The sequence below is a fragment of the Carcharodon carcharias genome, chromosome 14, assembly GCF_017639515.1.
Source record: "Carcharodon carcharias isolate sCarCar2 chromosome 14, sCarCar2.pri, whole genome shotgun sequence".
Lineage (NCBI taxonomy): Eukaryota > Metazoa > Chordata > Chondrichthyes > Lamniformes > Lamnidae > Carcharodon > Carcharodon carcharias.
In genome coordinates, this window is record NC_054480.1 from 11,051,116 (window position 1) to 11,077,251 (window position 26,136).

Consider the following 26,136-nt stretch of genomic DNA (forward strand, 5'->3'; position numbering starts at 1 on the left):
TCATAATTACGAGATATCCGCTAATAAACACAATAGGAAATTCAAGAGAAACTTCTTTACCTAAAATATTGTGGAGCCTACTATCATGCGGAGTAGTTGTGTTGAAAAGCATAGACGTCAGGAACAGAAGCGCAAGCTGATAGCATTAGTTGAAGCTGAGTGGCAGGAGACTGTGCTCCATGAATAGAAGCACGGATCAATTGAGCCGAATAGTCTGCTTCATGCAGACTCTAATAAAATAAACGACTTGCATTTCTATAGCATCTTGCAACATTCAAGATGTCCCAAACTGCTGTATTGTCAATGAAGTGCCTTTGAAATGCAGTGAGTGCGGTAATGCAGGAAACACGGCAGCTGATTTGTGCACAGCAAGCAACAAATCGATAATGACCAAACAATCTGTTTTAACGACATTAGTTGAGGGGTAAATATTGGCCAGGAAAATATGTAACAAAGAGATGCAAGAGTCTTGAAAAAGAATAATGACAAATGCTGAATGAATGATGGTGTCACATAGGGAGTACGCAACCTTACGTTCGACAAGGTTCATGCAAAGGTTCAAAAGGCAGCTACATACTGTGAAGAAAGACATGCACAGCCCAATGATGTAGATTCAGTATCATTTAGGAGCATAAATGAGGTCCGGGGCAAGGGGGGCTTGGCGGTTATCACAAGTAATACTCAATCTAAAAAACTCAAAGCCAACAACAGAAAGCTACACACAATGTGACAGTGAACTTGCACCACATAAATTTCTCAAATGCCAAACTAAAGAAAGTGTAAAGCAAATATTATAAAACATGGGGAAAGGTAGAGATGGGTGCCAGGCAAGGAGAGAGCGACTGCATGACAGAAAGTAGCTAGAGCATGTAAGCAGAAATAATCCTAGACATTACTTTTTGAATGAAATTACTTGTGCTCAGCAAAGAATAGCTAGGATGAAGGCGACAATTCTGTGTAAACACAACAGTGTCCTCACAAACCTTGGGGGACCTTTTCCACTGAAGTTGATAGTCACAACATTCTTTCCAAGATCCAAAGTTCAAAAGGCTATGGTACACAGCAGTTAGCTGAAGTAATTACACTTCTTCCTTTTAGGAATTTTCCAGCCAATCTTTAGTAATGTAAGCATCTGTTTTATGCACTCTTCATGCACTAATTTGAATTTGCATCTGAGAGCTCCAAGGCCATAATTTCTGTGTGTGCAGAAACATCTTCGTACCACACACCATGACTTTATTTCTGAATTTTCTTTTCCAGGTTTGGTGGTGATGTCGCCAATTGGGAGCCTACAGCTCTGCCAGGAACGGTTTATGCTAACTTGCTGGCAGCTTATGTATTGGTAGAGTTCACACTTTAATTAGTTCCATTTAACTTTTGTTAATTAAAAGTGTTTTCAAGTGGGAGAGACGGATATCAGTTATCCTGGGGTCAAATTTGGCTCTACAGTTGCACTTCTGCCTCTGCGTCAGAAGGTCGCGAGGTCACATTCCACTTCCCACTTCCATTGTTAAATGCGTAATCTTGGCTCAGTGAGTAGAACTCTCACCTGAGTCCGAGGGAGGGTCCAAGATTCAAGTCCCATTCCGGAGACTTGAGCAGACATAGGCTGACACTAACAACGCAGTACTGAGGGAGTGCTACACTGTCAGGGGTGCTGTGTTTTTGGATGAGACACTAAAAATTGAGGGCCCCGCCTGTCCTCTCGGGTGGATGTAAAAATCCCTCTGACGCTATATAGAAGAGCAGAGGAGTTCTCCTGGTGTCCTGGCCAATATTTCTCCTTCAACCAACATCAATGAAACAGTTAACTGGTTGTCATCATGCTGGTTTGTGTGACTGTGCTGTGCACCAACTAGCAGCATTGTTTCCTCTTTACAACAGTAACCATACTTAAAAATAAAAATACTTCATTGGTTTTGAAGCTCTTTGGTCATTCCGAGGTTGTGAAACGTGCTATAGAAATGCAAGGCTTTTTTCTTTCAGGCGGTGCTATCTGCTGGTTCACATGGGTATTCAAGATCTCTCAGGGATATTTGGGGAACAGTCGGTATTAGTCCCAGTGTGCTAAGAAGTGAATGTTCCTCCTTTAACCAACATCACCAAAAATAATTAATCGTATTGCAGTTTGTAGGATTTTGCTGCACTGAACAGACTGCTAATTCAATGACACAAAATTATTCAAGGAGAGTACATTCAAAGCTAATCCACAGAAGCAATATTTCAGTGAGACAGCGATCAATGTATAGAGCAGGCTCGCTAGGGAGATGGTGAAACAGCATCGATTCATTCAAATGCAAATTAGATTTCTTTCAGAAAATAACATTTTGGGGTCCAGTATATAAGTAACTAGAGACATGACGTGTGGCAAGCGTAACACGGCTTGGGAGCAACAGTGGACTTTGGGCTTATGATTCTAAAGCTCTCAACTACTGGGGTTTTCTTTGCCTTAAATCTGACTCAGCTGTAGGCTAATTTATAGAGATTGATCACTGTGATTTATCAACAACTCCATTATCCATGTAGCATTTGACTACCACAGTGGTAAAAGCTGAATTAGATGGACCATGGTCTTTTATCATCTAGCAATTCACATATTCTTGTGTTACTAAAACCCAGATGTTTGAGATATTGATGGCAGACTCCTCGTTACTTGAGTACATCCAAACCGTAAGTGATTTCATAGTCTTCTGTGGGTTCTCTCATGATTGACTGAAGAGTCCAAAGCGAGATTGGCCTGGATGTTCACAGAATTGGCAGTTCATTTTATCGTTGTTGGTGGCTTGGGGGAAATCTTTGCAGCTGCGTCATCTCTGGTCTTCTTCTGTGCTTGTTGAACATTAAGAGTTTGGCATAAATGGCCCATGAAGCATGCTGAACCAAATTTCAGTGCTTGCCTCTACAGGGGCCGGTTGGCTGTAGTGTTTTTCCAAGACAGAGGGCCTGCAATGCAGAAGTTAGAGAGCTTCTTTTTAGGCTATCCTGGTATTGTTTGTACCGAAGACCTTAATGATGTTTGCACAGGGCCAGGTCCCTATAGAAGATCTGCTTGGGGATTCTGCAGTCATCCATGCAGGAGACATGACCTGCTTGTTTAATTTTCTGGAGGATTGTTTCCATGCTCTTGAGCCCAGAAGAATGAAGGACCTCATTATTTGTGATCTTGTTCTGCCATCGAATTCTCATGATAGACCTCAGGTGTCTTTGGTGGAAGCGTTCCACAGCTTTGATGCGTGCACTGAGACCTTCATCAGTAGTGACATCCCTAGAGAGGACATGTATATCTAGTGGCTGACCATCATCTAAGGACCACCTATATGTAGGGTGACCACACCAGTCACTTCACCCATTTCCAATCATCGTAGGACTTGATTGTGTGTCTGTCGGTCACACTTTACAGCTAAGCCTAAACCAAGGAATTTGATTATAGTGGAGGAGGGGTGCATGTTGCAGCCCCCACTCTCTAAGCTGCTTTTGCAGGATCCCAGAGAAGACAAGACATCTAGGTAACCTGGCAGCCAGTGAATGGCTGGTGCCAGGTATTTCACTGCTTTAGCCACTTGCCGCATTCCACACAGCATTGCTACTGTGCTATATCTGTCAAAAGTATCAAATGCTTGCAGCTGTCACCTTGATGCCACATTCAACTTTGTTTTGCCCTTCCAACATTTGCCCCTTCACTGTGAAGTAAAGATTAAAAGGGTTCATGAGAAGGGCTTGAAGTGGGAGGCAGTAGATCCAGTGAGGACTTCCAATCAGAGATCAACCTCCTGGTTGCTAATAAGGCTTTACTCATCTAATGAACAGAATCAGAATCACCTCACAACCTTTGAACCCCAAATCCCTCTCTTTGAGAGAAATAGGTGTCATATCCCTGAAAGCCAGTTGGTGAAAGAAGATCAAAAGCCAATTGTTACTTGGAATAGATTTATTCACAGAGTGAAGTATTACGAGTGCTACATCTCCTGACTCCATTCCACTCATTAAGAGATTAAAAGTCTCTTTATATGTGCTCAAGTAATCACCTGTCATAAAAATATAATAATTTTCATAATGTTATTGGGATTTATTGTAAAATAGGCTAATAGTGGGGTCTGGGTAGTCTGTGTGTGGGTGGGGATGTGTGTGTGGGGGGGGGGGGGGGGGGGGTGCGCGGCTTAACTGAATTAAAGACAACTGGTCTGAAGGCTTTGAGGTATCAAAAAAAGGAGCAAGGTATGAAATGCTAAATAAGAAAACATAGCTGAAGTTTTAGAATGGGAGGTGTAAAGGGAAATTAGCATTTCTAGATAAGCCAGAATTATATGAATTTCAAAGAAGATGGTGAAATGTTACACTTAGCCAGAAGAAGCCAAACAGTGCGTTTATTTTTTGCCAAAGCTTCCCGATAAAATTGGTACTATGAAAGATTTTTATTATTAAGTTCAAAGACATATTTAATCAATGAAATTTGCATTCAAAAGGGAAAATATGTATAAAGGAGAGGAGGCTATGTGTAAGAGTAGGAAGGCATTCTAAGATCTTACAAGCGTGAAAAGCCTCCAGCCTCTACCCCAAATTGCTGTCTACAACAACTGAAGTTAAGAAAACTCACTTTGAATGTCCCTACCCAGGGTATTGCGTTTTGCTTTGCCTGGGTCTGTTGAAATCTATTTTGTTTTTATTGTTGCCTTAACAGAGGTGTGACTGGAAGTCAGATTAATTAGGGGATTTAGAAGTTATTATAGTAGTAATTTGTAGACCTATGTATGTGCTTCAAACCTTTTTCTTTTATTAATAAATGTTTAATTTGGTTTTGTGAAAAAACCTCTTGTGGACTTGTTATTACTGAATTCAAAACACGCCTCTTGGAAAAAGTAAAAATTGTAAAAATCGATGTGGCTGCTGTTTCAAGTTTCCCTCTGGGATTTGAGTAGCTTAGCATTTACCATCAGCTCTGCCATAACACCATCCAATCAATGCCTACACCTGAATGTACTTAACTTCAATTGATACAATTAACAGGCATTATATGAACACACATCCTTTTGTGAATTAATTTATATTTCACTGATGCCCACTAACTAAAACACGATCATGAATAATATTAAATTGTCCTCTTTGTTGCTCTTCTCACTGCTCTTAAAGCTACAACATAAGGAACCTGTGCCGTATTGAATTTTAATACCCGTAGTCACTAGAGGGAGCCATACACCATGTGCACCATAATTAGAGTTAGAAGGACAGAGATTCCTGGGAGCCTTAGCTACAACCACTCCAACCTTGATTTTATGCTTCGGCCAACTGATTTGTCACTAACCCATAATTGGCTGAAAATGTCAACAGCATTCACTGCTGATGAAAGTTTGTCGAGGACAAGACAGGGCAAAGCATAAAAGCTGTCATACTCTTAAATCATTTTTCCTTTAAAACCTCTCAATTTCCATGCAGAAACACTATTCCTGATAGCCAGGAAAAGTCATAGCAAACATATTAACTAGCCACAGAAGCACAAATTCAAACATGAGGATTAGCAAAGAAAATGAGTTCACAATACAAATATGGACGAGCAAAGTCCTTCAGTGCATCCTTCCTACTTTTCTCCACCCACTGAACTTCACCAATGACTCTGAGACTTCTGTTTTTACTTATCTGGAGGTTTATGTGGAGAATTTAACATTAATTTCTGCACTCCTCTAACTCTGGTCTATTGTCCATCCTTTACTTTCTTCAGCCCATCACGGCCAGCATTTCTGTTGGCCAAGCCCTAAGCTCCAGAATTCCCTCCCTAAACCTCTCCACCTCCCTCTCTTCCTTTAAAATGCTCCTTTGGCTAAATTTTTCATCACCAGTCCTAACATTTCCTTTTTTATCTTGGTGTCAGATTATCTGCCTGTGAAGCATCTTGGGACATTTTACTACCTTAAAGGCTCTATATGAATGCAAGTTGTTGCATATTAATTTGAAGTAATTTCTGAGTGTATATTTTCTACAGCGTTTAGTTTTGGACATCTGCAAGGTCTCTCCTCAATAGCCTCAAAAGGCTGAAAAGCCAAAGCTTCTCTCAGTTTTCAGCTCAGTCTTCTGGTGCAGAGATTCACCTGCTTAAGTCAGGTAGTGACAACACAGGACACCATAAAATCATACAACATAGCTGGCCATCATTCAGCCCATCATGCTTGTGCCAGCTCTTTGAAAGAGTATTCAATTAGTCTCAATCTGTTATAGTTTGATGTGAATAGAGTGAATAATTACATCCTCAGTCCAGGATGCAACGACACACAGACTTCCTATTTATTTTAAGTTACTAACAACACTTTAAAAAAAAACAGATCTTAACCAGGACTAAACGTGTTACATTATGAGGACAGGTTTATTTCCCTCGATGGTGGAGGAGTCCAGAGCAAGAGGGCGCAACCTTCAAATTCAAGCTAAGTCGTTCAGGGGTGATGCCAGGAAGCACTTCTTCACACAAGGCGTAGTTGAAATCTAAAACTCTCTCTCCAAAAAATCTGCTGAGACTGGGTTAATTGAAAATTTCAAAATTAAGAGTGGTTGATTTTTGTTACGACAAGGGTATTAAGGATTACAGAACCAAGAAGGGTATGAGTTAGGACAAATATTAGCCATGATCTAACAATGGTGGGGCAGGCTCAAGAGGCTGAATGATCTACCAATATTCTGAAATAGTAAATTAAAGTGATGTGTAATATCCCAGGGTCAGGATTAGATAGTATAACATTACAACAGTAGTTTATTGTTTCCTCTTATGCCTTAAAACCTTATTTTAAAAGCTTAATGTGTTCACCAAGCAGTAAGCAGTCTCTGAAGAAACAAGAATATTGATAATACAAGAAAGCAGCAACAACTGGTGTTCAAAGGATGGGATTTCAGTAGTTTCTATCATAGAATCATAGAATAGTTCCAATACAGGAGGCAGCCACTTGGCTATTCATGTCTCTGCTGGCTCTCTACAAGAACAAGTCATTGGTTTCACTACAAAAACAAAATTACCTGGAAAAACTCAGCAGGTCTGGCAGCATCGGCGGAGAAGAAAAGAGTTGACGTTTCGAGTCCTCATGACCCTTCAACAGAAAGGGTCATGAGGACTTGAAACGTCAGCTGTTGAAGGGTCATGAGGACTCGAAACGTCAACTCTTTTCTTCTCCGCCGATGCTGCCAGACCTGCTGAGTTTTTCCAGGTAATTCTGTTTTTGTTTTGGATTTCCAGCATCCGCAGTTTTTTGTTTTTATCATTGGTTTCACTCCCTGTCATTGCCCTTCAAAGTTTTTCTATCCAATTCCCCTCTGATCTAAACCTGTATTATTCTACATCTTTGAAACGTACCACAGTTTACATCATTGTGAGCACAAATGAAATGTTACAGTAAATGACTGTGTTCCGAAAATGGCATTACCACTATCTCGGGGGTTTCTCTGATACAAAAAAAAACAGTACTTGGGCAGCAAGTTGTAATGGATATAGTAAAAGTGGGAATTTTCAGAATGTAACTTCGGAATATTTGCTGGGACAAGTCATTTGCTAGACTTACAAAAGAACCTGTACACCAGGAACTCATCACAATGGTTTTATTTTGAATTTGGAGAATCTTTTTATTGATGGCAGAGGATACCATGTTGAACTGTGGGTACAACTTGCACTCCTGCCATGATTTTAAAATAGGTGATCTAGTATTGTACCTAACAGTGTAACCAAACTTGGGGATACCGAAATCAATGTCACAGGAAATTATAGAAAGAGCACAGCGCTGGATTTATCATATCATGTATAGCAGGGAGTTGCTCCAGATTACCTTACTGAGAGATTACAATTTAATCCATGTGGATGAAGCTTATTTGATCGTTATCTGAACCATGAAACACAATTTCAGTGTCTATGGATTCCAGAATTCATGCCTTTTTTTAATAGTAAATAAGCTGCGGGATTGTAGGAATTAGATTTATTTTGATATTGATCCCTTTCTCAGGTGAGGGAAGATATGGATACACCAGTGAATCACACTCTTTCAATTGATACACGTGTACATTTTTCCAAAATCTGTTCTTGGCATGTGGCTGACACTGGCAAAGCTGGCATTCATCGCTCATCTTTAGTAACCCTGAGAAGGTTGTGGCTGTGCCTTCACTTTGAACTGCAATGGGTGTCAGAACAGGATTTTAGGGTGATGCCGATAGATGTTCAAGACCCAAAAAGCACTAGATTTCAAAACAATTAAAAGGGTCAGAGGTCAGGGCAGTAGTAAGGTTGGATACTATCTGGAATTGTTTTTTTGAGATCAGAAATCATCTGAACCCTTTGATTCAAGTATCAGCTTGACTCAGTGACAGTAGTAAGGTCAATGATTCAAGCCCAACTTGAGTATATAATCAAAACTGACAAGTTTGCGCAGTACAGAGGGAATTCTGCATTGTTGGAGGCATCATCTTTCAAATGTGAGATTAAACTTATGTTCTGTCAGTCCGTTCACGTGGGTAAAATGGATTCCAAGGTACCATTTAATCAGCGTGGAATTCTTATGTCCTAGCCAGCCATCATCCCACAATCAAAACAGATTAACTGATCGTTCATTTCCAGCACAAGCACAACGGGCCAAATGGCCTCCTGCACTGTATGATCCTACAATCTCATCATTATTTTATGAAACCTTGCTTTGCCCAACCTGACTGTTATGCTTGCCTATATTACAACAACTACATTTAAAAAAATATATTATTTTATGGGATGTGGGATTCGCTGCAAGACCAGCATTTGTTGCCTATCCTTAATTGTCCTTGAGAAGGTGGCGGTGAGCTGTTTTCTTGAGCTGCTGCAGTCCACGAGGTGTAGGTACACGCAAAGTGCTGTTAGGGAAGGAGTTACAGGGTTCTGATGCAGTGACAATGAAGGAACAGCTGTCATGCTGGTATTTGGGTTGGAGGGGGAATGTGAAATTGGTGTTGTGCCCATGCATCTGCTGTCCTTGTCCTTCTGTGTGGTAGAAATTGGGGGTTTGGAAGATGCTATTGAAGAAGCCTTGTTGAGCTGCTGCAATGCACATTGCATACGGTACACGCTGTTGCCACTATGCATCGATAGTGGGGGAGTGAATGTTTAGGTTGGTGGGTAGGGTATCAATCAAGCAGGCTACTTTGTCCTGGATGGTGTCGATCTTCTTGAATGCTTTTGGAGCCATACTTTGAGGCAAGTGGAGAGTATTCCATCACACACCTGACTTGCGCCATGTAGATGGTGGACAGGCTTCAGGGAGTCAGAATTCGCTGCAGAATTCCCAGCCTCTGAATTGTTTTTATAGCCACAGTATTTATATGGCTGGTCCAGGTCAGCTTTGCTCAATGGTAACCCCCAGGGTGTTGATAGCGTGGGGTTCAGCTGCGGTAATGCCATTGAATGTCAAGGGAAGATGGTTAGATTCTTTCTTTTTGAAGATGGTCATTACTTGGCACTTTAAAAGTAATGAATTGGTTCTAGAGCACCATGGGGTATCTGAACTGACAGGCACTACATAAATGTGAGTTCTTTCTTTAATTGGTGCCCTACAACCCACAGCGAACCATCGAGATTACATTACATGTTGACTTTGGTGTCTATAAAGAGTCGTTTTATGCCCAGTGCTGTCAGCCACAGATTTTTTTAATATAAACCTGCTGTAACAAGATCATAAATCCCCTTTAATAATTTACTACCAAGAGATGCAAAAGGGAGCAGTGGAAATTCAACAGCATTAACAATACAAAAATTATGAATCATCAGATTCAATTGTAGCACAATTACAAATTGATGAGAAAAAAACATTTTAAAATTAAAAAGTTATTGCCAACCAGTATAGTCACACAGGAAAAGGCACCTGAAATACCAGCTCTCCACTCATAAAGATCTCTAAGCCACCTGATTAGATTACACCCTGTAATCACTCCCAGGTAGCCATTATTCTATCACCAGTATTATTTTTCTTTAAGTCACACTTCTCAACAACAATCGCCAGTCCTGCTGTGTGAAAGTACTGAAAAGAACCAGATTTTCCCCAAACATTCATTAAAGTACATGGATGATATAAAAGGATGCATGGAGGGAACAGAGAGGATTAGAAACCAATTTAGGGGTCCCTGCTAACATGCATAAGCTGATGAAAATTCTCAGTCTATTACCCTCCCCAGTCTTGACTGTAAGCTGCAACCCACTTGCAGGTGTATGATTTAGGAGATTTTTAAAGAAAAAACTTATGCATTGCTCAAGAAAAGTGGAAACGACTCTGAGAAGTTTAAAAAAAAAGATACTTAGATATATATAAAAAAAATCACCGAGAGGCAATTATAGGCAGCTCAATCGCATTTTTACTGTTCTTAAGAGTTGAAGGCTATTTTAAAACAGCAAGGACTGATATTATTGGAGGATTGAGCTTGACACTGTAGCGGGGCTGAAATAACACACTTAAGGTGAGCCCCATTAGATTAATGAGTGTTTCTCATGTGTTAACTCAGCTCCCTTCCTGTTACAGCCAGACACTTACTCATGCTGGTACCTCCAATGACATCACTCCTTAGGGTTGGTATAAAGCATCCAGGAATGAAGAGAAAAAAAGAAAATCTTTATTCAGACCATTGCTCTCTAATTAGGATGCAAATAGAATCTTACTGTGTGTAATTGGAACCTCCTGATATTGTGAAAGGTGCTATATAAATGCAAACTCTTTCACAGTTGTTTGCACTCTCCCCCGAGTGCACCCGGGGGTACCATCTTTCGGATGAGATGTTAAATCGGAGCCCATCTCTCTTCTCAAGTGGATGTAAAAGGCCCCATGGCACTATTACAAAGAGCAGCAGGGGAGTTATCCCCAGTGCCCTGGCAAATATTCATCCCTCAATCAACATCACAAAGAAAAACAGACTGCTGTCTGTAAGAGCTTGCTGTGTGCAAACTGGCTCCTGGGTTTCCTACATTACAACTGAGACTACACTTCAGTAGAGGTATTTCATTGGATGTACAATGCTCTGGGCTGTCAAGTGATCGTGCAAGGTGCTATTACATGCAAGTCTTTTTTCATTGATGCTGCGACATATCACTATCGAAGGTAAAGCCACTGCAGTCCTTTGAGGGCAGGACTTGTTATTTTAAGTCCTTTCCAATTTCCCTTGCCAGGCAGTAACACATTCTCTTCTCAAGGGCACAAATTGTGCTCGAAAATGGTTCCAAAGGTGACAAGCATTCTTCAGATGGGAGTCTAAAAAATGTCAGTTGACCGTGAAGGTTGTCCCAGCAAATCCTACATACGTGTTATTTCTTTCTCCAACCCCAAGGATGGTAAGATCATAATAGCAACCATACTACAACCTTCGAACATCCAGAGGGCCTTCTTGGTCTGCTCAACAAAACCACAGGTACGTAGTGGGGCAGTCCACGATGAAGAAAGCAGGTGAAAAACAGGACCTGGAAGTTTTCGTATTCTCCTCCAATACTCCACGTAGTTAAATTTGAGCACCGGAGAGAGTTAACATGTTAAAAAAAATTCTGAAGCCATTAACCAAAGCAGACAGTTACAGCATTGAAACATCAGTGAATGCTATCACTAGTAGTTTCATAACAATGTACTGCTTTTGCAATGTAATTCACTGACACTGCAGGGAAGGCAGGAACATCAGCTGTGAATAAGTATGCCGCAGGCTGCAGCAGTCAAATACCACTGGCAAAGCTTAATGACTGCTTAAATCACAAACAAACCAGGCTAACTTGCCATGTTTTAAAGGCAAAATAAAATCTATGCAAAGTGGGCAATGGGAACAATGGTGCAGAAAGAGATGTAATAAATCTTTGAGCCTTAAGGTTAAAAACATGTGTTTAAACAAATTCACTCTAGCGCTGTAATCATTGCTATTGGTTTGCCAAAGAGGTCATTGCTCCTCTCCCTAGGCACACAGCTTTTGAAAGTGACAATAGCACGTTTCTTGGTTTACTATTTCTGAGAACTGAAAATATCAGTTTGTTTCGAAAAGAACTATTAAACTGCATCAACTTGCAAAATATAAACGTTTGAATGAAGGTTGATTTTCCCAATTAGATTTTGCTACAGACAGGAGGGGGTATAATTTAAACAGCCCTGATTTCTCCTCTCACCGAACGTCCGCAAGCAGAAAGGTGTTTTTAATTTCTGATTTTCTCATTTATAAGTGGTGGTGTATTTTCCCCAACCTTTCAGTTTTGAAGTGTTCCAATTCTCTTTAATATCCCCACTGCAAACTCGAGATAGGGTAAAATCAGAGGGTTAATTTATTTTACACACACTCAAAAACGTAGGAAGTGGGTTAGTGACGACCCCTACTTTTGCATTCATACAACAAATGGGGGATAAGGTAAAGAAAGGGGTTCAGGGCAAAGGCCACAGACAAAATAAGAATTATGGTTTCACATGAGTCCAGAGTCAAAAAGTCCAATGGTGTATTCCTTCAGAGGTTAGCCAGCTGAAACTGTTGCAGGGTGATCCTCTTGACTTCCAAGATGGAAAAAGGCACATAGGGATGAATTAATCTTGTAGGCACAGATATAGAAGTTCAAATGTTCCAGTAGAACACGGTGTAGATGAGGGCCAGGCACTTTAAACCTGGGCAGAGCTCTTTCTGTTGCGACCTGTTAGCTGGTTAATGGCAGACAGAGGCAGGTTGCTAGCATGCAGTCCTGCTTCTCTTCTGAAGCTAAACAGTGACTGAAGATAGAACCCAAAAGCTGTATAATTAAAGCAATTCAAACAGGTCATGTCTTGGTTATGTGACGGGGTAGTTTCGGGTTGAGTTTTTCAGATATCGAGGCCTCCTTGTTAAAATCCATTGTGTTTTCAGCAAGTAACCATAGAACTATTAGCACAATGTTGGAGGTGAGGAGTCCCAATAGCTCTGCCTTTGTCCAGCGCTGGTTGGTGCAGACACCTTGTCTACTAGTCCTTTGTGTTGGCTTGACTGGAATGTTTATACCATGTAAAGAGTGTTACGTCCCAATACCTTGATTAGTTAGCCTTCGTTCATTTTTAAGTTGCTCAGAAGCTTCCAGAACTACCATCATTTTGCGGTCATTTTACCAGTCCAGCCTTAAAAAAGTACTAAGTTTATAAAATAGCCAGGGTGATCTAAGCCTATATATTTTCCTTCCTATCTTTTGATCATGACATAAAATCAGGATTTGCAGGAGGGAGAGAAAGAGGGACAGGTAGGAAATGCAAACGACATTATACAGAAATGACATGGTTGAAGTGAACATTTCACTACCCATCTACCATCTGCACAGATTCCACGATGTTAAACTGGACCAGCTACATAAATGCAATGACTAGAGAAGGTCAGAATTCTGCAGCAAGTGGCTCACCTCCTAACACCCCAAAGCCTTTCCACCACCTACAAGGTGCAAGTCAGAACCGAAAGAAATGCATTTATATAGAGTCATTCCCAGAAAAGCAGGCTGTGGCTAGTGGGGTACCGCAAGGATCTGTGCTTGGGCCCCAGCTATTCACAATCTATATCAATGATTTGGATGTTGGGACCAAATGCAATATTTCCAAGTTTGCTGATGACACAAAACTAGGTGGGAATGAGAGTTGTGAGGGGGATACAAAGCGGCTTCAAGAGGATTTAGATAGTCTAATTGAGTGGGCAAGAACATGAGATAGAATATAATGTGGAAAAATGTGAAGTTATCCACTTTGGTAGGAAAAACAAATGCAGAGTATTTCTTAAGTGTGAGAGATTGGGAAGTATTGATGTCCAAAGGGACCTGGGTGTTCTTGTTAATAAGTCACTGAAACCTAACACGCAGATGTGGCAAGCAGTTAGGAATGCAAATGATATGTTGGCTTTTCTCAAGACGATTTAAGTAAAAAAAGTAAAGAAGTCTTGCTGCAATGCTGTAGAACGTTGGTGACACCGCACTGTTTATTTATTTATTTATTCATAGGATGCGGGCATCATTGGCCAAGCCAACATTTATTGCTCATCCCTAATTGCCCTTGAGAAGATGGTGGTGAGCCACCTTCTTGAACCGCTGCAGTCCATGTGTTGTAGGAACACCCACAGTGCTGTTAGGAAGGGAAATCCAGAATTTTGGCCCAGCGATGGTGAAGGAATGGCGATATATTTCCAAGTCAGGATGGTGTGTGGTTTGGAGGGGAACTTCAAGGTGGTGGTGTTCTCATGCATCTGCTGCCCTTTTTCTTCTAGGTGGTAGAGGCTGCAGGTTTGGAAGGTGTTGTCGAAGGAGCCTCAGTGAGTTCCTGCAGTGCATCTTGTAGATGGTACACACTGCTGCTACTGTGCATTGGTGGTGGAGGGAATGAACAATGAAGGTGGTGGATGAGGTGCCAAACAAGTGGCCTGCTTTGACCTGGATGGTGTCAATCTTCTTGGGTGTTGTTGGAGCTGCACTCATCCAGGCAAGTCAAATGTATTCCATCACTCTCCTGATTTGTTCCCTAAAGATGGTGGTGAGGCTTTGGGAGTCAGGTGGTGAGTTATTTGTCACAGAATTCCCAGCCTCTGACCTGCTCTTGTAGCCACAGTGTTGATATGGCTAGTCCAGTTCAGTTTCTGGTCAATAGTAACCCCCAGAATGTTGACTGTGGGGGAATTCAGTGATGGTAATGCCATTGAATGTCATGGGGAGGTGGTTAGACTCTCTCTTGTTGGAGATGGTCATTGCCTGGCGCTTGTTTGGCATGAATGTTACTTGCCACTTATCAGCCAAAGCCTGAATGTTGTCCAAGTCTTGCTGCATTTGGACAAGGACTGCTTCAATATCTGAGGAGGTGTGAATGGTACTGAACATTGTGCAATCATCAGCAAACATCCCCACTCCTGACTTTATGATGGAGAGAAGGTCATTGGTGAAACAGCTGAAGATGGTTGGTCCTAGGACACTACCCTGAAGAACTCCTCCAGTGATGTCCCAGGGATGAGATGATTGACGTCCGACAACCATCTTCCTTTGTGCTAGGTATGACTTCAACCAGTGGACTGTTTTCCCCGATTCCCATTGACTTCAGTTTTTCTAGGGCTCCTTGATGACCTACTTGGTCAAATGCCGCCTTGATGTAAAGATCAGTCACTCTCACCTCTTGAGCTTAGATCTTTTGTCCATTTCTGGACCAAGGCTGTAATGAAGCACTCATAGACGTTTACAGCACAGGAGGCCATTCGACCCATCGTGTCCACGAGGGTCAACAAAGATCTGACCACACTAACCCCATTTTCTAGCACGGCCCATAGCCCTGGAGGCTATGGCAATGCAAGTGAATATCTAAATACTTCTTAATTGTTATGAGAGTTTCTGACTCAACCACTCTTTCAGGCAGTGAGTTCCAGACGAGCACCACCCTCTTGGTGAAAAACTTTCTCAACTCCCCTCTTAGCCTTCTACCTCTTATCTTAAATCGTTGCCCCTTGGTTATTGACCCCTCTACTCATGGAAAAAGTGCCTTCCTATCCACCCTATCTATGCCAGGAGTGTTGCGTACAGTTTTGGTCTCCTTATCTAAGCAGGGATACACTTGCAATGGAGGGAGTCCAATGAAGATTCACCAGACTGATTTCTGGAAAGGCAGGATTGTCCTATGAGGAAAGGATGACAAGACTGGGTCTATATTCTCTAGAGTTTATAATAAGAGGTGATCTCATTGAAGTATACAAAATTCTTACAGGGGCCGACAGGGTAGATGCAGGAAGGATGTTTTCCGTAACTGCAGGATCGTTCAGAACCAGGGGACAGAGCCTCAGAATAAGAGGTAGGTCATTTAGGACTGAGATCAGGAGGAATTTCTTTACTCAGAGGGTGGTGAATCTTTGGAATTATCTATGCCACGGGGCTGTGGAGGCCCGAGAGGCTAAATGAGCTAAATCCTGCTCCTTTTTCTTGTGTTCCTGTTATGTTCCTACGTAGTGCTTTTCATGACCACCAGGCATCTCAAAGCACTTTACAACCAATGAAGTACTTCTGAAGCGTGGTCATTGTTATAACAATGATGGATGGATGGCAGCCAATTTGCACACAGAAAGCTCCCACTTACAACAATGTGATAATGACCAGATAATCTGTTTTGTGATGTTGATTGAGAGATAAACATTGGCCAGGATAGCAGGGATAACTACCCTACTCTTCTTCAAAATACTGCCATTGGATCTCTTACATCCACCTCAGAAGGCAGACAGGGTCTGGGTTAAAGCGCTCATCTGAAAGGCGGCACCTTTGGCAGTGCAACACTCCCTTAGTACCTCATTGGAGTGTCAACCTTGGCTTTTGTGCTCAAGTCCTGGCGTGGGACTTGAAACCATAACCTTTTGACTGAAAGACAGGAGTGCTACAAATAGAGCCACTGTTGACACACACGAGGCTTGAGGCCATCCAGGACAAAACAGTCCACCCGACTGGCACTCCATCCATCACAAACATTCACTCCCTCCCATCACCTGCACACCGTGGCTGCGGTGTGTACCACGTACAAGATGAACTGCAGTAACTCGCTAAGGCTTCTCTGGCAGTATCTTCCAAACCCACAACCCCTACCACCTAAAAGGACAGGGACAGAAGGTGCTTGAAACACCATCACCTACAAATTTCCCTCCAAGTCACACAACATCCCAACTTGGACAGGGTGCAGTTCCTTCATTATTGCTGGATCAAAATCCTGGAGATGTGGGTGCACCTTCACTACGTGCACTGCAGAAGTTCTAGAAGGCAGCTCATCACCTGCAAGGGCAACTAAGGATGGGGCGTTAAATATGGCCTTTCTAGTGAAGCCCATATCCAGACAGTGAACAAAAATATTTTTAAAACTGTGTTCATGGAACTCTGAATAATATGTAGTATTCTTACAAGCTACCTTACTAATTGGGAATCCAATTTCCTCCCGCCACAACATAAAATTCAGACCACAAAGACTGGGTTCGCTTTCCCTGACTTGCCCACACTTGCATAACTATGCAATGCTCTTGACTTGTATTTGAATAACTGCCTCTCAAGGTTACTCCTGCTCCTATTTTCTATGTTTCTATGGGAGCAGGCTATTGAGTTGGATGATCAGCCATGATCATGATGAATGGCAGAGCAGGCTCGAAGGGGTGAATGGCCTATTCCTGCTCCTGTTTTCTGTGTTTCTATGTTAACATTATTCTCTGATCCAGGGGTACAAATGGGAAACTGGGCACAAAATGCAAGCCCTTTAATGGACTCACTACTAATTGTCAGTGATGGGACATTTTGCTATGGTGAAGTAATCGACCCAGAAATTGCACCAAAGGCTGATGTCTTCACTCTAAACTGTAATGGGAAGATTACCCATAACCAGTTGGTTGAGGAAATTGAGTTCCGTGACCACGAAGCTACTGGGACAGATTCAACCTTGCATTTCTAACAAAACTGTCAAATGCCTGTGGTTTCTGCATCTTTACCCTTGAGCAATATAAACAACCAACCATCTGTGGAAATATCCTTCCCAAAACTGTTTGGAGATACAACATTACTTACACGAATGAGCAATGCTGAGACTTCTGTAGCCTTTAAAAAAAAAATAGGTCAGTTATTTCCACAGCAAAACCCAGCCCCCCAACCCCCACCCCCCCCAATGCCCCCATGTGTATTTCTCAAATAAATCACGTCACTCATTCAAAACTTTCTCACCCACAGCAGTCCATCCATTTGACGTATTGGACAGTTTTAGCCTCATTAATCAGAGATTATGGGAGAGTGAGGTAATGGGGTTGGCCATTTTCTTTCAAAGTGCTGCCGTTTATTATGGCGTCTGTCACAGGCTTTTCCTTGCATTAACCATTTCGCAAACTTAACTTATCATGGTGCTGATTAAAAGAAACATTCACACAGTGGTCAATTGTCATTGAAACACTCCATTGAAAATGCTGCCTTTCTAAAAAAAACGTTATATCAACAATTAAATTAAAAGAAAAACATTCAGAGCCTTAATCAAAGCCGTTAAAACAACCACATGAAAACAAATGACTGCTGATTGACCGAAAATGTTTCATAGACGTTGGTATTTGGGCAGAAACTTCCTTTAGGAATTAGTGGTTTATGGCACAACCTGATAACACAGCAATGGGTCCTTCATGGAGTTCGCTAAACCACTTTATGAAGGGCTCTTTAATGATTATTTTCTGAACTTGGTTAAAGCTGGTTATAGCTCAGATGATCCTACAGCCTATTTGATTTTAGAGGCGTTTTTTGTTTCTGTATCACAATTCCTGCAAAATATTCTCCATTTCCGCACCCCCCCCCCACTCCAACCCACGCTCCCACCCCACACCTCCCACCACCTCATTCCAATTGTATTTACATGCAAGTAACCTGGTTAGATGCAGCGGTAGATGTATATTTGGATTTCCATAAGACAGTCGATAAGGTGCCACATAAAAGGTTATTGCACAAGATAGGAGCTCACGATATTGGGCGTAATGTAGGAGCATGGATTGAGGATTGGTTAACACACAGAAGACAGAGAGTCAGGATTAACGCGTCTTTTTCAGGTTGGAAAGATGTAACTAGTGGAGTGCCACAAGGATCAGTCCTAGAGCCTCAATTATTTACTATCTATATTAATGACTTGGAGGAGGGGGCAGAGTGTAATGTATCCAAATTTGCTAATGATACAAAAATAGGTGGGAGGGCTCATTGTGATGAGGACATAAGGAATCTGTAAGGGGATAAAGACCGATTGAGTGAATGAGCAAAAGCTTGACAGATGGAGTTTTATGGAGGAAAGTGTGAGGTCATGCACTTCGGTAGGAAGAATCAAAAGGCAGACTATTATTTAAATGGAGGGGGACTCCAAAACTGTACAGCACAGAGGGATCAGCGAATTTGCAAGAAACACAAAAGGTTAGCATGCAGGTGCAGCAAGTAATTAAGAAGGCAAATGGAATTTTGGCCTGTATTGCTAGAGGGTTGAAGTTTAAAAATAGGAAAGTCTTGTTACAACTGTACAGGATGTTGGTGAGGCCGCACCTGGAGTACTGTGTACAGTTTTGGTCCCCGTATTTAAGAAAGGATATACTGGCATTGGAGGCAGTTCAAGGGATTCACTAGGCTGATTCCTGGGATGAAAACAAATATAAAAACAAAAAACTGTGGATGCTGGAAATCCAAAACAAAAACAGAATTACCTGAAAAAACTCAGCAGGTCTGGCAGCATCGGCGGAGAAGAAAAGAGTTGACGTTTCGAGTTCTCATGACCCTTCAACAGAACTGTTGAAGGGTCATGAGGACTCGAAACGTCAACTCTTTTCTTCTCCGCCGATGCTGCCAGACCTGCTGAGTTTTTCCAGGTAATTCTGTTTTTGTTTTTGATTCCTGGGATGACTTACTAAGAACGGCTGAACAGGTTAGGCCTTTATTTAGAGTTTAGAAGAATGAGGGGTGATCTTATTGAAATGTACAAGATTTTGAAGGGGCTTGACCGGGTAGAATTTGAGAAGATGTTTCCACTGGTGGGAGAATCTCAAACTAGGGGGCATAGTTACAGAATAAGGGGACACTCATTTAAAACTGAGATGTTAAGGAATTGCTTCTCTTAGAGGGCAGTGAATGTCTGGAATTCTCTTTCCCAAAGAGTTGTGGAGGCAAGGTCACTGAAGGTATTTAAAAAGGAGGTAGATAGGTTTTTGAGATATTGGGGAATTGAGGGCTATGAGAGGCTGGCCTGAAAGAGAAGTTGAGGCCTTGAGCAGATCAGCCATGATCCTATTGAAAGACGGGGCAGGCTTGAGGGGTCGAATATTCTTGTTCCTATTTCTTATGTCCTTATAGTAATATATGGTTTTGTAAATCGAGGTTATCTTCTGTACTACCATATAAAGACCATTTGACCAGCTTTGTGTGTTTATTCTTGAGCAGTATTTTGCATCCCTTTGAAACCTCTGCTTTGAAATTTAGCTATGTGAATATTAGCTGACATGTTTCCCAAGCTTGCAAGGTATTCCCTTTCCTGTCCTTTTAGAAGAGGTGATGAGCTAATCTAAGCATATTAAAACCATGGACAAGGAATTTCATACCAACGAACAAGATCCAAATATCACAACATTTTTCCAGAGCATTTTTCCTGCTCAACATTCCTCCCTCAACTACCACTTTCAAAAACAGACCAATTATCACAAATTAGCATTTGCCAACCTAAGACAATTATTACACTACAGGTATTTCATTGGCTCAAAGTACTTTGGAATCTTTTGGCTACAGGGCAGTTCTTTGTTACCTCCAGACTCCACTATTCCAACACTCTCTTGGCCAGTCTCCCATCTTCCACAGTCTGTAATCTTGAGCACAAATCTGCTGTCCATATTCTACTACACTTCAAGTTCCTCCTTACCTATCAGCCCTGTGCTCACTGACCCACATTGAGTCATTGCCGGATCTGGAACCAATTTGAAAATTTTCATCCTTGGTCTTCAAATCTATAACCACGCCCACCCTTATCTCTGCAACCTCCTCCAGCCCTACAACTTGCTGAGTTCCTCCATATCTTACCTCTTACTCATTGTCAATTATCAGTGCTGCACCATTAGTGGATGTGCTTTCAGCTGCCTAGGCCCTAAGACTCAGGAATTCTATCCCTAAACCTCTTTTCCTTCCTAACTCCCTCAAACCACTCCTTAAAATGTACTTTCTTGCCAAGCTTTAGACCACCTGTCCTATTATGTCTACTGGATGGCCCAAAAGCAAAGTCTGTTTGATAACAGTCCTGTGAAGATCTGAAGAGCTGAATTTCAAGGTACATGTTTTAATTGTTACCTCCATGTTCTCTATAGAAAGTTAGCTTTAAGCCTTTCAGAAAATAAGGGCATGGAGAACCAAAGTAAATAAATACATTATTCCAAAGCAGTTCCGGACAAGAGAATTGTGACCAATTTAAAAATCAAGTGTCAATATGTTACCTTTGGTTCAGTTCCAAAGTTCAAAACAAGACTGGTGTCAGAACTGTCACAGTAATAAGTGCCTAGTCATTGTAGAGATCTATCAAGGAAAACCGAACAGATTTACAAGTGTCTGGTTCAGTGTGTAAGAATCTGCCAAATAACTCATGTCACAATTGTAAATTAAGCACAGGTTAGAATATTGTCCTATAACTCTTATAGTCTGTAGAATGAGTCTTACTCTCCATTGTCCCTCTTTCCCCTATGGTGAAAACAAGGCAGCTGAATGGCAATAACACATCCTCTTACAACCTAGATCTGAAACATAGATGAAAGACGACAGAAGCGGCTTCTACAATGTACCAGCATTTGCATTTTCTGGCACCAGGGTAACCAGGGCACAGATGGCACTGGCATACAGCATGTTCAAATGTGCCAGCTGTACACAGCTGCTGGCATTTTCACACAAATCCAATCTAACGGTCAAATATAAAAAAAGCTAACTTTTGGATTCTCTCGGAACAACACTTGCAGCTGAGTTTACTTACCAGACGTGAAGCTGGGCAACGAGGAACCAGGAGTTCAGAGTGTCTGACAAATTGCATCCTGCAGACAAAGAAACAAAGATTCATTTAGCTTTCCACATCTAAAAAAAATTAGAAAACCCAATTTTGTGTTGTCCCTTACCCGGAGGAGAAAGAGACCCTCCCCAAGAACAAATGTATTTAAAAAAAAACAGGTTATGGCTGACTTTCTGAGCAAAGCCCAGGATGGGTGTTCCCTCACTCCGGTAACGCGGTTTTGGAAAGGAGACTTAGAAGTAACTAATAGCCTCTTTATGCTAGAAAGAAATTGGAAAAATTACTTCAAAAAAAGAGAGGAAACCACAAGGGCTGTCACAGCAATTAGTGCATAGAGCAAAATGCTGGAACTCCAAATACACTGCCACGTAGATTAAAACTTCCAGCCTGCTGAGTTCCTCAGCATAAGGTCACCTAGTCTCAGAATGAATGCCATTGTGATGGGCAGTGACAATTGATAAGGACCAGGTACAATAAAAACCCTATGTTTGTGCTAGACAAGGGTATTAAATGTTTTGGTACCAAGATGGGTTAGATGGAGTTAAAATACAATTCAGCCATGATCTAGTGCGTACCATCTACAAGGTGCATTGCAGCAACTCGCCAAGGCTCCATTGGCAGCACCTTCCAAACCTGCGATCTCCACTATCCAGGATAAGGGCAGCAGGTACATGGGAATATCACCACCTGCAAGTTCCCTTCCAAGCCACATGTCACCCTGACCTGGAAATAAATCACTGTTCCTTCATCATCACTGGGTCAAAATCCTGAACTCCATCCCTATCAGCACCCATAATCACATGGACTGCAGCAGTTCAAATCAGTGGCTCACCACACCTTCTCAAAGGCATTTAGGAACTGGCAATAAATGCTGGCTATTACAATGACGCCCAGATCCTACAAATTAAGAAGAACAACTCCTAAAGCAAGTGAAAATGTTACAAAGGGTTTTCCACAGAAGTCCGATGAAGAAAGGCACTCCTTGGTTTAATACTGAGCCACAGAGGTACTTGCAGGAGTGGCAATTAATAGGGATCACATCATAAAGGCCCCTTGAATGGGCATTCTGTCAGGGTGGCAGAACGAGGACTATGATTGGCTTGTAAGCTCCTAAAAGAAAGCTGAATTAGTCAAGCTTCCTCTATCTGCATTCCATGCAGTCACTTGTTAAGGTGTTAAACTGTTAAGGTGTTGCCTGAGGATACAACGTGCTTCTGGTGTGATAAGCTCCATAGTCAAACAGCTTTCTCACAGTCACTGCAAGGTTCACAGGAATGGCAACTTGGGTGAAGTAATAAGAGCTTCCGACATTCTTGGGTGGAGACAAACAGGAGAATTTGATGGTGGTAGGGGAATCTTAAAAACACATTAAGGAGATTGGAATTACACAAAGGGTCAACTTCAAACAATTAAAAAATTAAATGGAGAGAGCATTTGGATCATGAAGATATAGTTTATCATCAGTGAGTATATATAAAAATATAGATAAAAGCAAAAAACTGCGGATGCTGGAAATCCAAAACAAAAATACCTGGAAAAACTCAGCAGGTCTGGCAGCATCTGCGGAGAGGAACACAGTTAACGTTTCGAGTCCGTATGACTCTTCAACAGAACTAAGTAAAAACAGAAGAGAGGTGAAATATAAGCTGGTTTAAGGAGGGGGGTGGGACAAGTAGAGCTGGATAGAGGGCCAGTGATAGGTGGAGATAACCAAAAGATGTCATAGGCAAAAGGACAAAAAGGTGTTGAAGGTGGTGATATTATCTAAGGAATGTGCTAATTAAGGGTCCTCTTCAACATCTCTTTGTCCTTTTGTCTGTGACATCTTTTGGTTATCTCCACCTATCACTGGCCCTCTATCCAGCTCTACTTGTCCCACCCCCCCTCCTTAAACCAGCTTATATTTCACCTCTCTTCTATTTTTACTTAGTTCTGTTGAAGAGTCATACGGACTTGAAATGTTAACTGTGTTCCTCTCCGCAGATGCTGCCAGACCTGCTGAGTTCTTCCAGGTATTTTTATTTTTTTTTTACTTGAAAATATACCCTTACATAACATAGGAATGGAGAAACTAATTTATATAGTGCCTCTAATGTAATAAAACATCTTCAAGGGAGTATTATGTAAAAAATGACACCGAGCCACATAAGGTGATATTAGGTCAGGTGACCAAAAGATTGATCAAGGAAGTAGATTTCAAGGAATGCTTCAAAAGGGAAAAGTGAGGTAGAGAGGTGTCGAGAGAATATTCCAGAGCATGGGGACTAGCAAATAATTGCAAAATAACAGTCAACTGGACCACAATACTGCTAATGTTTTCTCAACTCTTCAACACTAAACACATTTTCTAGATTGCCCAGTAATAATTGCAAAGTAACTAGCGCTTGGCCTAAGTGTTTTATTTAATTCTAGTAAAAATGAATATTTCTTTAAAAAAAGGGACTATAGTCACTGGAATCAGAAAGCTAAATTTAGTGAAGGTGGCTCCAAAACTAACAACTCTTACTTTTACTGCAAGAGAATCTGAGAGATAATCCAGTGCTCTCTAGAGTTTAATACGGTGCCAACTTCAATCCCAGGTCGGAGTTCACATGGCCCTCACTCAGGAGACTGGTAGGGTGTCTACAACTGACACCAATATCCGTGGGCCAGTGGGGAGAAGAACTGGCCAGCATTCCAAATTTTGAGCTTTATGCTGCGACTTGCCAGACGCAGCCATTTGAACTGTATCTGGAAGTCACAATGTCCCATCCCTCAGTCCAACCTGCTTGCGGACGCACACTTGAGACTTGCAAAGAGACTGATCACTTAGGTCCGATACCAGAGGACAAATGACACCTGTCAAACTGGGCCTTGATAAGTGATCAAAGCTTCTGAGAGCTAACAGGGTGAAAGAGGAGTACAAGAGTCTTTTATGGAATGTGGAGGGAAGAGCATGGATGTTGACTTGGGGCGGGGAGGGGGGGGAAGAATATTGACTAACACACAAAAATTCAATGGATCAACTTTTTGCCATTTACAAAGTATACATCAAAAGAACAGGGTTGCATGACTAATCACATCACGTGCACATAGATTTACAGGAGAGCTATTGGTGCCCAAAGAGCTCAAAACCCACAATCCAAATTCTCAGGGGTTCCACCAAATGTTTTCAATGCTACAACGCAACTCCAAAAAAGGAAGAGAAAGTTTAAGTGACTTTTCCTGACCTTATTTTCATTGCCCGCTTGGCTGCTCCACAGCTCTCTGCTGGGATTCTATCTTATAAGAAACTTTCAGAACAGGAAAAGGTGATTAGGCCCAACAGACTAGTTCTCTTTTCATGAATCAAATGCACTGATCTGCCAGTGCACTGAATAGCTCAATCCTCCTTTTTTCATTTTTTCATGGGATGTGGGCATCACTGGCAAGGCCAGCATTTGTTGCCCATCCCTAACTGCCCTTGAATTAAATGGCTTCTAGGCCACTTCAGAGGGCAGTTAAGAGTCAACCACATTTCAGTGGATCTGGAGTCAAATGTAGGCTAGACTAGGTAAGGATGGCAGATTTCCTTCCCTAAAGGTCATTTAGTGAACCAAATGGGTTCAGATACATACACAAACTCCATATACAAGCTCCATTGGCTCCGCAGCCCCATTTTCTGCTTCAATAAACTTTCCTGGACATCTCATCTGGCAATGAGGTTACCTTTGGAAAAAGTTGTGCCTGAATTCTGTCGAAAATTCTTTTTTTAATGAGGTCTCCTGATGGCTGAACCTTCATCATAGTGAGCAATTTGCATGCAGCATTTTGATCTCTCCCCTTCACAATCTTGGAAGAATTTTGATTAGGTCATCCACTCTCCAGGCCCAAAACTATGTTGTTTAAGTACATTGGGTAATTTGGACATGGTGATAATAGAATTGAGTGTAAATTCTTGAGCCTCGTTTCTACTTTTGTTTTCAATAGGCTGCCAGCTTTTATTAACAATGTGGTCCCGGTCAATGCTTCACTCTCAGCCATCATCACTGAAACAGATCATCTGGCTGTCACCTTACTGTTCATGGGAGCTTGTTGTATGCAAATTGGCTGCTGTGATTCATTCATATATTACAAACAAGTGACTACACTTCAAAAGTACTTTATCGGCTGTACACTGTTTTGGGATTTTCTGAGGTTGTGAAGGGTGATATGTAAATGTAAGCTTGTTTGTTGCTTTTTTTAAAATCAGGCACCTTCCACAATTAGAACTCTCTGCCAATGAAAGCTCTGAAACAAAACAGCCGGCTCAGGTACCTATCCACAGTAGTATCCTGGTGCATTTCCAAAAACCCTGAATCTCACTTGTTGACAAGAATTGGCATAGATCCTTCTCGAGTCCCATTAAGGCTTCTTGTTCCATCACATTTAATCTTCCCTCCCTTTTAGTAAACATTCCTTCTGCAATTCCCAATTTCTCTCAACGCCCTAAATGTGAAGACATCGAAGATCAATTCCGAGTGCGTGGATGCTCAGCCTGGGTTTGATTTACAACTAAAAAAAAATATAATTAGGCTACAAACATTTCGACAGTGGACTTAATTCCTCTCACTGCTGCAGTGGGTAGAATTTGGACCTGGAGTTAACTTCACCAAAATATAACTGTGTAACCTCCAGTTTAAAAGAATGGGTAAAACTTTCAAAGAAT

At 41.6% G+C, this 26,136-nt stretch overlaps 1 protein-coding gene across 3 annotated transcripts in view; it reads right to left on the minus strand.

Annotated features, from left to right (window-relative positions):
* The window catches only part of LOC121287301 (ubiquinol-cytochrome-c reductase complex assembly factor 1), an 89,591-nt gene that overhangs the window by 42,198 nt on the left and 21,257 nt on the right, over positions 1-26,136 (minus strand). For all 3 annotated transcript variants that reach the window (XM_041205053.1, XM_041205051.1, XM_041205052.1), the window contains exon 5: positions 21,438-21,495. In XM_041205053.1, coding sequence (XP_041060987.1) covers positions 21,438-21,495 — 58 coding nt within the window. The remainder of the gene's footprint in view (positions 1-21,437; positions 21,496-26,136) is intronic.